Source organism: Lactuca saligna, chromosome 6 (assembly GCF_052625555.1).
Source record: "Lactuca saligna cultivar CGN05327 chromosome 6, ASM5262555v1, whole genome shotgun sequence".
NCBI classification, from domain to species: Eukaryota; Viridiplantae; Streptophyta; class Magnoliopsida; order Asterales; family Asteraceae; genus Lactuca; species Lactuca saligna.
Window position 1 is genome coordinate 70,264,862 of NC_136422.1, and position 14,231 is coordinate 70,279,092.

At 30.5% G+C, this 14,231-nt stretch overlaps 1 protein-coding gene across 1 annotated transcript; it reads right to left on the minus strand.

Moving 5' to 3' along the window:
- Positions 1-2,146: 2,146 nt before the first annotated feature.
- On the minus strand, positions 2,147-7,893 carry LOC145000850 (putative magnesium transporter NIPA1). Its single transcript, XM_078960136.1, has 8 exons — positions 7,445-7,893; positions 7,064-7,120; positions 6,862-6,952; positions 6,572-6,732; positions 5,383-5,510; positions 5,165-5,302; positions 2,997-3,089; positions 2,147-2,576 (listed from the first exon to the last, which is right to left on the minus strand). The coding sequence occupies exons 1-8, from the start codon at positions 7,572-7,574 to the stop codon at positions 2,397-2,399; spliced, it is 978 nt and encodes a 325-aa protein (XP_078816262.1). The 5' UTR covers positions 7,575-7,893; the 3' UTR covers positions 2,147-2,396.
- Positions 7,894-14,231: the final 6,338 nt, after the last annotated feature.

Genomic DNA, 14,231 nt, shown 5'->3' on the forward strand with positions numbered 1-14,231 from the left:
TGTTATATTCTTTAATAATTTACTTGGTTTGTGTAAAGGAAAAATGTTTTTTTTAAATATTCTTTAATAATCCTGTCAATAGATATTTCTAGTCGAACCGGTATACTCAACATGAGAAATTATGTTGATTACACCAGTTTCACAAGAAAGTATCTACATGTATATTATATTAACATTTTTCCTTTCATTACATTTAAAACTTCTATGATTTTTTAATTTCTTTATAATAACTATTATAAAAACTGGTTAATTAATGTTAAATATATGAAATAAATAAATAAATAAAATAAAACATCTACTTAGATATAAATTATAACATTTAAATCACTTAACAATATTAATTAATTAAAATATGTGATTTTTCAATGAATATATCAAATGTCTTTAATCATACATACTTATAAAGCTAACATTTTTTCTTGAATCTCATGCATTTGAAACCCCTATTCTTTTTTCTTTTCACCACATTAATTTGAAACTCCCATGACTTTTCAATTTCCTTATAATAATAATTATAATTTGGTAATTAGGTTAAATAAATATCAAATCTAAAGTGTATTCATATATAAACTAAATTTCAATATTAAAATAATATCTTTAATTCTACTTATAAAATTATGTTTTTTTATTTTATTTATATATATATATATATATATATATATATATATATATATATATATATATATATATATATATATATATATATATATTTTAACTTTTAACATATTATACTTAATTTATTAGATTTAATATATTGTTGGATGTAAACCATTATAATTTTAAAGGTATAATTTTTGAATAATTTGTATAAAATACTTTAATTATCAATTAAAATATAACATTATAGGTTCAACTTAAATATAAATTTTATTTAACTTAAACAACCCAAAGATTATTTTATAAATAGTTAAAAGTGATAAATTGTAGTGTCTTTCTAATAATAATTGTAAGTTGGTTAATAAGGTTAAATAAATATCAAACATAAAGTGTAATCATAAATCGACTAAATTTCAATTTTAAAATAATATATTTACTTCTATATATAAAGTTATGTCTTTAATTTTAACATATTATACTTATTTATTAGATTTAAAATGTTGTTGCATGTAAACCATTATAAGTTTAAAGCTACAATTTTTGAACAGTTTGACAAAATACTTAAATTGTTAATTTAAATATAACATTACAGTGTCAACTTAAATATAAGTTTTAGTTTCACTAAAAAAACCAAATAATATTTTGTAAATAGTTAAAAGTAATAAATTATAGTGATAAATGCAAAAACTAAATTGTAATATCAGTTTAACTAAAATATTTCCTAGATATATTTATATAATCGTTAAAATTTTTTAAATAAGTAGCTTAAAATAACTTATAATAACAATAGTTAAAAAGAACTCTATATAAATGATTATATTGTTACCTTTAAAATCAAAAAATAGTGTTTGATGTTTTAAATAATTATAATGATAGAAATTAAAACATTAAGCAAATAAAATATAAAAAATTAGTTAAAAATAACAACTATAAATAATATTAACCCATATATAATATTTAATTTTATTGATGTGTAACTCGCAAGTAGAAGTCATTCAAATGATTAAGATTATGACGTTATAATAGATTTATATATTATCATATAATTCAAGATAATCAATATATTATATCAAATAATATACGAATTATTATATCAAACAAACTTCATATTACAGATTGCAGACGTTTGGTCCACATTTTCTGCTGCAAAGGATTGCAGATATCATCCGCAGACTGCAGATGTTTTGGCTTTGAAAAAACAAATAACACCTTAATAAAAGCTAGAATCGAGCCCCTGTAAGTTCAAGCTTGACTCTTTTTAGTATTCAAGCACCTTTTTGTATTTGAACTCAAACAAATTATGTTCACGTATTCAAGTTCACACCAAAATAGCTCGATAAAATTTCCACTCATTGCAACCCTAAGAGTTATCAAATGAAATAAACAGTACTTGATCAAGTACCTAAATTTGCTTATATAAATCTTAAATACTTTGCAACGTCAACCTTCAAACCCTCTTTTAAGAATTGGCAACGAATCAATTCTTAGATTGTGGTATGGAGTAACAATCTTTTTGCAAGATATCCTTAATGATATGAACCAAAAAGGATGAAATGTTAATATTTCAGTTTTGAGATTGATTTTTATTGCATGAATTTTGTAAACATAAACAAAGTTTAAAGAAACGAGAAAAATTGCATTTACAAATTTTAGTATATAACATAAGCAAAGAATTTTCGCTTCCTGAAGATAATTTAACCCATTTGTAACATTCGGCCACCTTTTATGAGTGTTCTATCGCGTTACTATTAACAATACCTCTAGCTATGTGACTTCTACTACAATCATACTTAGTCATGTCAGAGTTCCAACTGTCTGGAGTTCCTTGCAATCGCGTCTGTACTCATGTCCAATAGATTTGGACCCACACGTGAACCCACCGTATCCTTAGTTTTGTGAAGAAGGAAAGTCCCACATAAAATTGTCACAAAACCACAAAATTCCATAGCAATCTGTGTTCCACTCTGATCATTCCAGTCCTGCCATATGTCATTGATCACAAATTTAATCATAAAGTCCCATAATAAATGGAAGTGTAACTGTGTTTTATTTGTTCATTTGGGTTGTGTTTGTTACACATGGCAAAACATAAGTAGACCAGACTAAAGTGGATAGTTTGTTACATATAACATGACTGGACTAGACTAGACCAGACTAGTCTAGACTGAAGTAGATTCCACTGGAAAGCTTTATAAGTCTATTTATGATGATAATGGTGATGGCATTCATGTCTTTTGCATATTCAAAAGACATAGAGAAAAGTCCATGCCACACCTTTTTAGATGTGACAAAAAGTTGCAATTTGTCCTATAGACATTCGTCTATCCCAATCCTACTCTAATACACAATACAACGTCTTTTGTTATGTCTTGTATAACAAATGGGGCATTGAGAATCACCTTGAACATGATTATGCTAGCGAGGATGGTGAGGGTAGTAAACATGACATAGTACACTGGAGAAATTACATTTGTATTGAACGTGTCTAGTGCCTGAAAAGTGAAAACAACCATTCGATTTAATACCATCAAGATTTTATGATACTAATCAAAGATTTTGGGCTAGGGCTACACTACAATAACATTTTCTTACATTTTTTACACTATAGTTATAACAAGGTCATGTACTCACTACTACACAAATGACTTTCACCCACAAAAATTATCCACATACAAAATCTGTGGGTAATTATCCACAAATTTGCCACAGATTCCCCACTACTGAAAAAACCCTAATTTATAAATCAACTGTCACGGATTACACACGGAATACCCACACATTGAAATCAGTGGAAAGTTCGTGGGAAAAAAATGTCCCTTACCCACCGCTTATCCACAAAATTCAGAAAATAGAAAAACTCTTCTAGATGGTGGAAAATCAGTGGGTGATTTTCCACGGATTACCCACATACTAGAATCGTTTTTTCAATTTTCGGCCTATAAATGTTGTTTTTTTCTTTCCATATTTATTATAATTCAATAAATCATTGTATTGCTATGTTTTAACTTATTATAAACATACACAAACACATGTATGTGTATAATAAGTTGATGAAACAAATGAATATATTGGTTAAATGAGTATATATATATATATATATATATATATATATATATATATATATATATATATATATATATATATATATGCATTTATAACTATATGTATGTATATTTAAGTATATTTATGAAATAAATTGAACAAACAAGTTAATACATTAAATGATTTAGATGATTTAAATATGGAACGGGAAAAACAACGTTTAAAGGTCAAAAAATGAAAAACTCTATTGGATTGTGGGAAATTTGTGGGTGATTTTCCACGGATTACTCACATAACAAAGTTGTTTTTTCATTATTGTAACTATAAACGATGTTTTTTTTTACGTTATACCTTTAGCATAATTTAAATAAATCATTGCATTTCTATCTTTCCTCAACTTATTATAAACATACAAATACAAATGCATAAATATAAATAATACATTCATGAAACAAAAAAGTATTGATTTATTATGTATGTATGTGTGTGGAAGTATATATATGTATGTTTAAGTGTATTTATGAAATAAGTTGAACAAATAAATTAATTGATTAAGTTGAAGTAAAGATGGAATGAAAAAAAAACGTTTAAAGGTCAAAAAAATGAAAAATGGTTTTGTTGCGTGGGTAATCTATGGGTATCCACGGACTACCCACATATCAGAACCAAATTTTCTATTTTCGACCATTAAATGTTGTGCAATGGATCCTTTGAGAGCTAGGTTACGAGTTGTGCAATGTAAGTGAGGTTAAGACATTTTCTTTTATTTTATTATATTTATTGACTTATTTTTTATCATAGATAAGAACTTGTATATTTTTTTTATTAAACATAGATGGAATATAGTGTTGCTTGGAGTAGGAGGTCTCATAGTGGAAGCATTAATCGTAGCTCCATTGTGGAGCCTGCAGTGCGTCAAGCACCTACGCTAAAACATGTGCAAGAACTATGGAAGAAATCAATACAAACACATGAGCAAAAACAATATTTTATGGTTGTAGTTATTGTATTTAAAACTTTTTAGATTGATGTTACAAAATTACTCTTTGTTTATTATATTAGATCTTTTGGTATTAGTTATTGGATTTCTTGTAAATTTTAAATATATATTTTTTTATATAAATATGTCATGTTACCCACAGATTATCCACGGAATAATAAAAAAAAAAAAAAAAAAAACACCGTGGATAAGCAATGGGTATCTGTCTGTGGTTAAAGTGTGGGTAACAATTTGTGGTAAAATGTGGGTATATCTATGGGTAATATATCTGTGGTAAATCCGTGGGTAACATGTTTATGGTAAAGTCGTGGGTAACTTTTATGTGGATAATCCGTGGATAAATTTGTGGGTACATTTTTTGTGGTAAATCTGTGGGTAATCAGTGGGTAGTTTCCATGGGTAATCTGTGAGAAAATATTACCTACAAATTTGTGTGTGTGGAAAATCCATGGATAAAGCCTATTACCCACCGATTACCCACGGATTAGGCTATGGGTGAAGGTTTGTTTTGTTGCAGTAACATACCTTGTTCAAATAGTTTAGTTGCATAAGACAAAAACCAAGAAGAAGCACGGTAAAAATCCATGTTTCGAAGTGTATAAACTGATTATGTCCTGAAAAAGATAGCTTAATGGCAATTCCGACAGCTTTCACACACATGACCTACATTTTTTAGAACATTAGGAGAGTGATAAATATTAATGAAGAATGAAAAGAAAATAAAATATAAACAGAAGACAAACCGTCAATGATCCGGTAAGAGAGCAGATTCCAACATAAATGATTAGATGAGTTCGCCCATAAAGTGGCTGGTAATGGTAAATGAGTATGCCAACAAGAACAAATACAAATGACGCGTAGACTATAAAGCCTGTTAACACCATACAATTATCCATTATAATCTAGTAACAAAATGTTGTTTCTTGTTTACTTAATATGATAATATCGACATGACTTAATCTGGTATGAATGTTTCTTTTCCGCTTAATGCAGAAAGAACTAAACTCAGAGAAAAGAGGTTTTCTATTAAGTCCTAACACTATACATGTTTGTCTACATTTACTTTTTTCTTTTATATCCCCAAATGCGACGTCATTTTTAGATATTTTGGATGCAAAACAGAGAAACATGGCCAAAAGTGGTTTCTTAGAGCAATTGTAATCGTAACTTTGTAGTTTGTTATTCGAAATAGTTTTACAAAAACTTAGTGCCATTAGAATATATCAAATATTTGTAATATACTCTAACCACTCATTTTTATCTAAGTTTTTATCAATTTGTCTTTACAATATTCCCCTATTCCTTCAATAATATTTCATTTACCCCCAATATATATCCCCCGTATTTTACTTTTATAACTACATACTTATACTTGATAAATATTATCAAATTTTTAAATGTTAACGTAAGTAACTCCTTTTTAGACATATGATGCATGCTTAAAAATTGGCAAACAAATATATGAGGATCACTTATTTAATTTTAAGAAAAAGTTTTTGGAAAGATTATGCATTGGAGAAAGTTTGTGATACTATGTTTTTCTTAAATAAAGGTTAGTGAAAAACATATCATATATATTACTCATTAGCACGCCAAGCATCACATGAATAATTAGAGCATCAATATTGGTGAGTTCAATGAGATAATTAAATTAAGTGGTAAGTCTAGGGATCATTCAATAAATGAAACTCTACTATTGTGAGATGCAACTTTGATATTCGATGGATTTGGAGTTCAGTGATTATTGAACTTTTCAATGGGAAAAATGAAACTTTTTAATTCTTAAATATATATTATAAATTATATTTTGTAACATCCTATTGAACTTTGTAGAGTTAAAGATGATAGAATTGTATGGATTGTAGAAAAAATGATGTGACAATCCATTGAACCCTATAGAGTTCAATGCATTGTGGATGCCTTTAAGGATACCTGGCTCGGTTGCGTAGTTCCACACTTGTTTGACTGAACTAACTTGCGTCTCGTGTGGAGCATGCAACACAATTGTGGTTGAACCCACCAAGCAAAGCACACACCCTACCATACCAAATATATGCATCCGTTCCCCCAAAAAATAATGTGCCAAAACTGCGCTGCACATATTATAATATATAAACAAGCATAAAAATGAAAAATCTCACCTTATTAATTATAAGCTTTTTCAAATTGCTAAATCATAACAATTATTGGAACGAAAATGATACCAAATATAGCAATTTTACCTGACAATTATACTTAAAGCTCCCAAAGGGGTAACAAGAATAGCCGGAGCAAATGCATACGCTGCAAAATTTGCTATTTCGCCGAATATCACTGCAATTTCATAAAACCTCACAATGGTAAAGAGACGTAGTTATATAAAAACTAAAAAGCCTTTTTGTTTATAGACAAATAAAAGCTAATAGGGATGCAATTGGTACTTACTACTAATCATCCCAACCCACCACATAGGTTGCTTCAAGTATGAGTGGCCTCCTGAACCTGAAACAATTCCTCATAGCAATAAGTTTTTATATGACATAAAAATTGCTGCTTCTAAAGTTTATGTACAAATGATCACGATTTAAATTGTTTTGCAATATTATTTTAACAATATAGTTTTTGTGTCACCTCAGCTTTTAACATATATGGTATTAGGATTGAATATTGACCTACACGAAGATTAAACTAGGCTTTTGGATTCACAATGATTCATGATCAAGTTTAGCAACATAACCAATGTGGCATAAAGTCCCTTTATATACACATAGTATCTAAAACAAAGAAAAAACAAAAAAGAAATAAAGAACTAGCTAGGATTTGAACCTGCCCGGGTTCCAGAAGCACCAGCCTTAATGAGACCCTTTTTCTTGATAATAAAGCTAGACCCAATAAATATACTTGATGCCAGAGCTAGAATAAGTCCACGAACGTTATCATATGATATTTTCTCCATTAAAAATGGAGAAAATATCAAATAGCCAAATTCAGTGCAGAAAGTGAGAGAGATTACAATGTGTAATATATGATTCACACCGTTTTTTTAAAGGTTTTGAAAAAGAGGTTAACTTTCGTAACCTTTATACATCAACAACGGAAAATAGCATAAAAACAAGATGGTGTGTGTATATGTACGTTTAGTGCATCTATAATCTCTATCTCTATCTCTCCTATAATCTGTTTCACTTTGAGAAGAGAGACAGAGGTGTTTTTGTTTTTGTTTTTTTTCTTTTCGAGGGAATAGAGAGTGGGAAGCAACAAACGAATTTTGGGTATGCCATTGCCAGGGGTGAGCATGTAAAAAATATGAATAGATTGATATAATGTCAACTCTCGCCACAAATTATCTCCCCAAGGATCCGGCTTATTCCCTCCATGTGTACCCACATTATTCCCTCCATGTCTTTAGCGCTAGCATTTGTTATCTCTAAAAAGTATTAGTGTCATGTTTTTAATGCAAAAGCCGTTTTTATTAACAGCTCATGCGATAAATTCATTAAAATGATTGTTTAGAACATATATTCTTTGTCTCTCATTATATATTCATCGTGCAAACCTTAAAAATTCAAAACAATCCAGTCAAAACCTAAAATAAATCCTATAATTAAACAAAACAGAAAAGTAACAGAAAGAAATCCTGGAGGTTTTACTAGTTGAATCAGTTTATAAATAAAAGAAAGATTCACTTCCCAAGGAATTAACAACTGAAACTTCGTGAACAAATTACAGCCCACTAAGACAATTCAAGAAAGCCGGCCGGGTGATAGGAAGCTAGAGAACACAATAACCGAAGAAAGAAGAGAAAACACCAACAAGAAACACAACATATGGTGGGAAATAATTACAATCATAGCGAGAAAGAATCCATGTCTTCTCCCCGAAAATCATTATCCTAAATCCTAATTAAGTTGAGAGAAACCCAACAGGGATTTGAGAAAATGAGAGTATATAGGGAAAGAGTAGGAATTGCCAAAGTGATTCCAACCCAACATAGATTAAGGGGGTGTTTGAAAAAAAAAATCTTACAATTTATTAGCTTATAAGTTAATACCTTAAAGTGAGTTAACTTGTGAAAAAAATGATTTTATTAGCTGTTTGTAACTATTATAATTTATTTTTATTCAAATATTTTTAGCTTATAGTAGTGAAACTACTAAGACCATCCACATTGGGTGTTTCAAAAAGAGTTTGCAATGCCACTAAGAAAAGACTTTGTGGCTTGTGCCACATTGGGTCTTTTTATATCCGTAAGACTTACAAGTGATTTTATGTTATTACTTTAATCACACAATCATATTTAAATACTAAAACCAATCAAAATTAGATGGCCCGTTAATTTCTCTTTCCAAGACTTGATGAATGAGGTTGAGTTGACATTTCTTTGCAAGATCTTAAACTTGCACACCCCATAAATGTAACATTTCATTTTAAGTTCCCATGCCATATAATTTTCAACTTCTTTTTTGAAACATTTTTCTCGGTCTTGTTGTTTGCTTGTTTTGTAATCATTTGAAGTATAATAAAAGTTTAGTTATAGTTAAATAATTATTGAATAAAAAGCATATATTAGGGTCATGATATTTTCACTTGATAACTTTATCCATCCACTTAAAAAATAAGTGTTTAGACCTTTTTACCTCTTAGTTTAAATTTGGAGAGTGGAGAAATATCATTGACTATACGGTTTCAAGAGAATCACCCGATGTTTCTTCCATGATGCATTTTCGTTGCTTCATCACTACTGTTCACCATTGTTTTTTCATTGAGAGAAAGATTTGTTGGTTCTTAATCAATGATCATCTTTGAATACATGGTAAGTTTTCAATTTGTTCTTTCCTTTACACCTCATGTGGAGATCTTGTGTAACGTCCTAAAATACTAATAAAAGTTTTCATTTTTTAAATCATCAAACCCATACATCATGTGTCTCAAAATCAATCATAATACAATGTATCAAAATCATCAGAGTAAATATTCATCGATACGGAAATCATAAGGGGATTATGTGCAGTCATGTCGGACCCTTCCCTTTGGAACTGAAAGTACCTGAAAAATATTTAAACCATAAACCGTAAGTACAAAGCTTAGTGAATTCCCTAAAATACCACATACCAAACAAATGGGCCCAACCCAATCATGCCAATGAGCCCAACCCAACATTCATATAAATGGGCCGAGTCCAACGCATAATAAATAGGCCCAACCTAAGATACAAATGGGCCTCCCAACATACAAATAAATGGGCCCAACGTAACATATAATACATGGGTCCAACCCAACACACACATGCAACAGTAAAAAAGACAACTAGCATCCTACACAGTCTAGTGAGAAAACTCATCTGTCTCATGAGATCAACTAAAATAGCTCACTGCCATGCAAACAACACTACAACACACCTATCAAATCAAGCAAGGTCTCACCTTAGTCTAACTTCCACAACTAGACATTTTGATTAAAAGTCAAACAAGGTCAACAAGTCAATGGTCATAGTCAAAGTCCACAATCAACACTTAGATTAGCTAACCCTCACGTTGTGACCACCTCATGGCCACGTCATGAAATCAGATCCCACCTAGTCCCCACTTAGTTATGATTCAACTCAACTCAACTCCATTCATAAACGGTTTTAGCCATCGTCACATCATGATGGCCATAGCCTCACATCATGAAAGAGCCAGCCCAAAACAGTCAGGGAAAATCAATTCACCACGTTGTGACCACGAAATGGTCACGTCGTGACCCACACAAAATGCGCATCTTAATGCATTCAGTTCTCATCCTTTAGCTTATGCAATCCAACTTGCTAGAGGGTCTTATAAATCTAAAATAAACCTAAAAATCGATGCTTTATGGACATGCATCTCTAGATCTTATTTTGGGTCAAAATGAAGAAAATCACCAAAACTCACATGCAAGGGTCCAAAACACATTCCATTTCCAAATCTACACAATATGATAAACATATGACCTCGAGGATCCATAAAGTTGACAACTTTATGGAATCCCATCATTCTAGCTAACTCTTACATGAAGGAAATTGGATAAAACTATAGATCTAGCAACCTAGCACAAGAAATATTAGTTATTGGACACTTATAAAGGTCCAAAATTGCTCAAAATTGTCCAATGCGTTCATTACTCTTCAAATGGCTCTTTCTTCCTTCAAAAGCATGCACGAGTACCAAAATAAACTAAAAATAGAGGAGAGGGATTAGGTTTCCTTTTTCTGGTTTGGAAGTGATGGAGCCTCAGAGTGGAAGAAACCCTAACCCCTCACTTCCTTTAAATAGGGTCCAAAGTCTAAAAATTAGGGTTTCCATTTAATTAGGTGTCACAACGTGACACTTCAATGGTTCAGTCCACATAACACGATCATGTCACGAAGTGAGGGTGCTTCCTTCATGTTGTGACCCCCTTCAAATCTATATTTTACTTAATTTATTTGTACAAAGGTCTAAACACTTACTTTTTAAGTGGAAATATAAAAATGTTAAGTGAAAACCCTTTAACTAAAACTCTTCATAATTTAATTAACAATTTCTTTGTAAAACTCATAAAACACAATTCTTTCATTTATAAAAACTTGAATAACTCAAATAACAATCCAATGGAAATATTTTTCTTAAATAATCATAGTATTAAATCATAATATTATATATTTTCAAACATCATTTAAAAACATAAAATCAAAAGCCTTGAATAGTCATAAGAGTCTGGGGTACTCTTGTCTAGAGCGATGTAGTCAGGCCGAATCACTTAATTCGTGAAAAAATGTTAATAGACACCTAGTAAGCGAAAACACTTAGTGAGCATACACATGAATCACACAATATATCAATGATAAGTGTTAGGGGTCAAGATCTTAAAATATGTCTAGGATCCCAGATCTTAAATAGAATCAGGATCTTGATTCATATATTGTAACAAGTCAGGATCCTAATTATTATTGATATTATTTCCTAACAAGATCAATGGATATATTTCTTGTTTATTAGTTAAATGTGTAGAAATGGTAAACACAAGGTGCGTCTACACTAAAGAATTGCTCCAGTCAAAGCTTAAAATATCAAGTCACTTGCTTAAAATATCGAGTCACTTAGTCAAGGCAACACGCAAGGTCATGTTCAAAAGTAACCCAAGAATATCGAACATCTTGTTAGTCAACCTAGGCCATAAATACTTATGTAGAAATCATAGAACACACATCTATAGCAATTGAACGACTTATACATGTATTCTCAAACACATTTCTATAATTTACATTTCAATTAATAAGATTAAACAAGGCAGGTGATCATTATCACCTCCCAAGGTTTTATGTTAGAGATCCAAGCAAGGATCAAGGGATTTCCTTGTAAGATCACTCATGTTCCTTTCATTTTCACATTCACATTGATTATAACACCACAGCCTCTCATACAATTCGATTGATATTTTCTAAGTCATTTTTCGACCAAAGAAATAAGCATAATTTGATCACATAATACTTGAAAACTATAATGCATAACACTTAAGCACATATTGTTAGTACCGAGAGTTGTAAACGAACCAAACGAACATGAACATGAACACAGGCTTGTTCATGTTCGTTCGTTTAAGTTAGCCGAACAAACAAATGAGTTTTCTTGTTCATGTTCGTTCATTTAACAAATTACTTTGTTCATGTTTGTTCATTTATATTAGTGAACATGCTAAACAAACATAAACAAACAAAGGTGAGCAAACATAAATGAACATACATGAACTTAAATGAACATATAATATAGTAACATAATAAAAACAATTAAACATATATAAACTTAAACACGCAAAACAAACAACATAAATGAATGTTCACAAACATAAATGAACAAATCAGACCATTGTTTATGTTCGTTCATCTAACTAAACGAATGAGAATTTGTGTTCATGTTCATTCATTTATGAAATAAATGAACATAAACAAACTTCCTGTCGAACAGTAAACGAATGATTCGCTGAATGTTAGGTTCGTTTACAGCCTTAGTACCAACACTATACTAGAAAACTTGTGATATGATTAAGAAAACAACCAAGAGATTCCTAGGACAAACTCTTCTTAAGGGGAGGGGGGGGAGAGAGAGAGAGAGAGAGAGCAAGTATTTTAAAGACCGAAAAATCTAAGTATTGATTATACTTTACACGACGCTTTCCGAAATTCATTACCTTTGAAGAAAATGAAGAATGTGTTGCGTAATGGTTAGGGTGTGACACACTTGGTCAAAGTCAAATTCAACGGAAGTCGATGATAAAACATGGCACGTCTAAATGATAGGTGCGACGTGTGAACGTGTTCGGGTAATGAACACGTGTTGCAAGGGTAAAAGATGTGGCAATTCTTGGAAGAGTGACGAAGCAAAGACGTGGAGCATCTTCCAGGTACGCACAACGTGCCTATGGGATACATGGATGTGTATGTCGACAAGTGTGTAGACATGACATGTGGCATGATTTGGGTGAAACACTTAGACGTGACACTTCCAATGATGGAGCACAACATGTATCCCTAACAAGCCTATATAAACATTGAATATATGTTGTCATCCGTTTCAGAAAGTCCGACGAGGATTTTTATAGGCTCACAACCGAAGGAATGATAGTTGTAAGAACCCAAAAATTATTTTGACTTTGGGTGAATAATTTACCAAAAGGGAAATTTGGTCATTTAGAGGAATTTCATTAATTGAGAAGAGGTAACTTCATGAAATGAGTCAAGATAAGTCTAAGCCACTTTAATAAGTTGAGATAAGGGAGTTCAAGAGAAGAAATGCAAGAGATGGTGCATTTAGGTCATAAAGGGTAAAATGGGAATTTTATGCTTTTTGGGCCAAGTTTGTGACTTAACAGATTTAAGAACTATAAAAAGATAGTCTAAAGTGACTTGATGGAATTGTAAAACTCATCCCCACCTTCACATGGATAGATAGATAATTGAAAATCGGTTTAGAACAAAGAAGTTATGAGTCTTTGAAATTAGAATAAAAATTTCCCCAAACTGGAATGAAATCACGAAGGAGTTGCTGACATGCAGGCACCACGACACGGTAAGGGATTTACCATGGTGCGATGAGCAAAGCAGTAAACATTATAAATTAAAATTTTGTATTATAATATTGAAAAAACATAAAATTTAATTACTTTGATTTAATATTTCCAAAATTTTGAAATAATCATTAAAAGGAGAAGAAAAAGAGAAGTGTGGACTTCTAGTTTCATCCAATGAGTAAGGAGCGGTCACAAGTACATACACATGCATTTATAAGGTTGCAATTACTTTATTACATATTTACTTTATGAATTATTAGATGTTTACTTATGAATTATTAGATATTTACTTTATGAATTACTTTATTACATGTTTATGTACTTGTGTCTGCTCCTTGAACCATTGGATGTTTACTTTATGAACAATTACATATGGACAAATAGAATTACTTTATTACATATTTACTTTATGAATTATTAAATATTTATTTTACAACACAAATTATTAGATATTTACTTTATGGAAATCTGCGAAAAAGTCCCAAAATTTTGGCCCAGTTTATGATTTAGTCCTAAACTAAAATTTCACTTATGAAAAAGGCCAGAT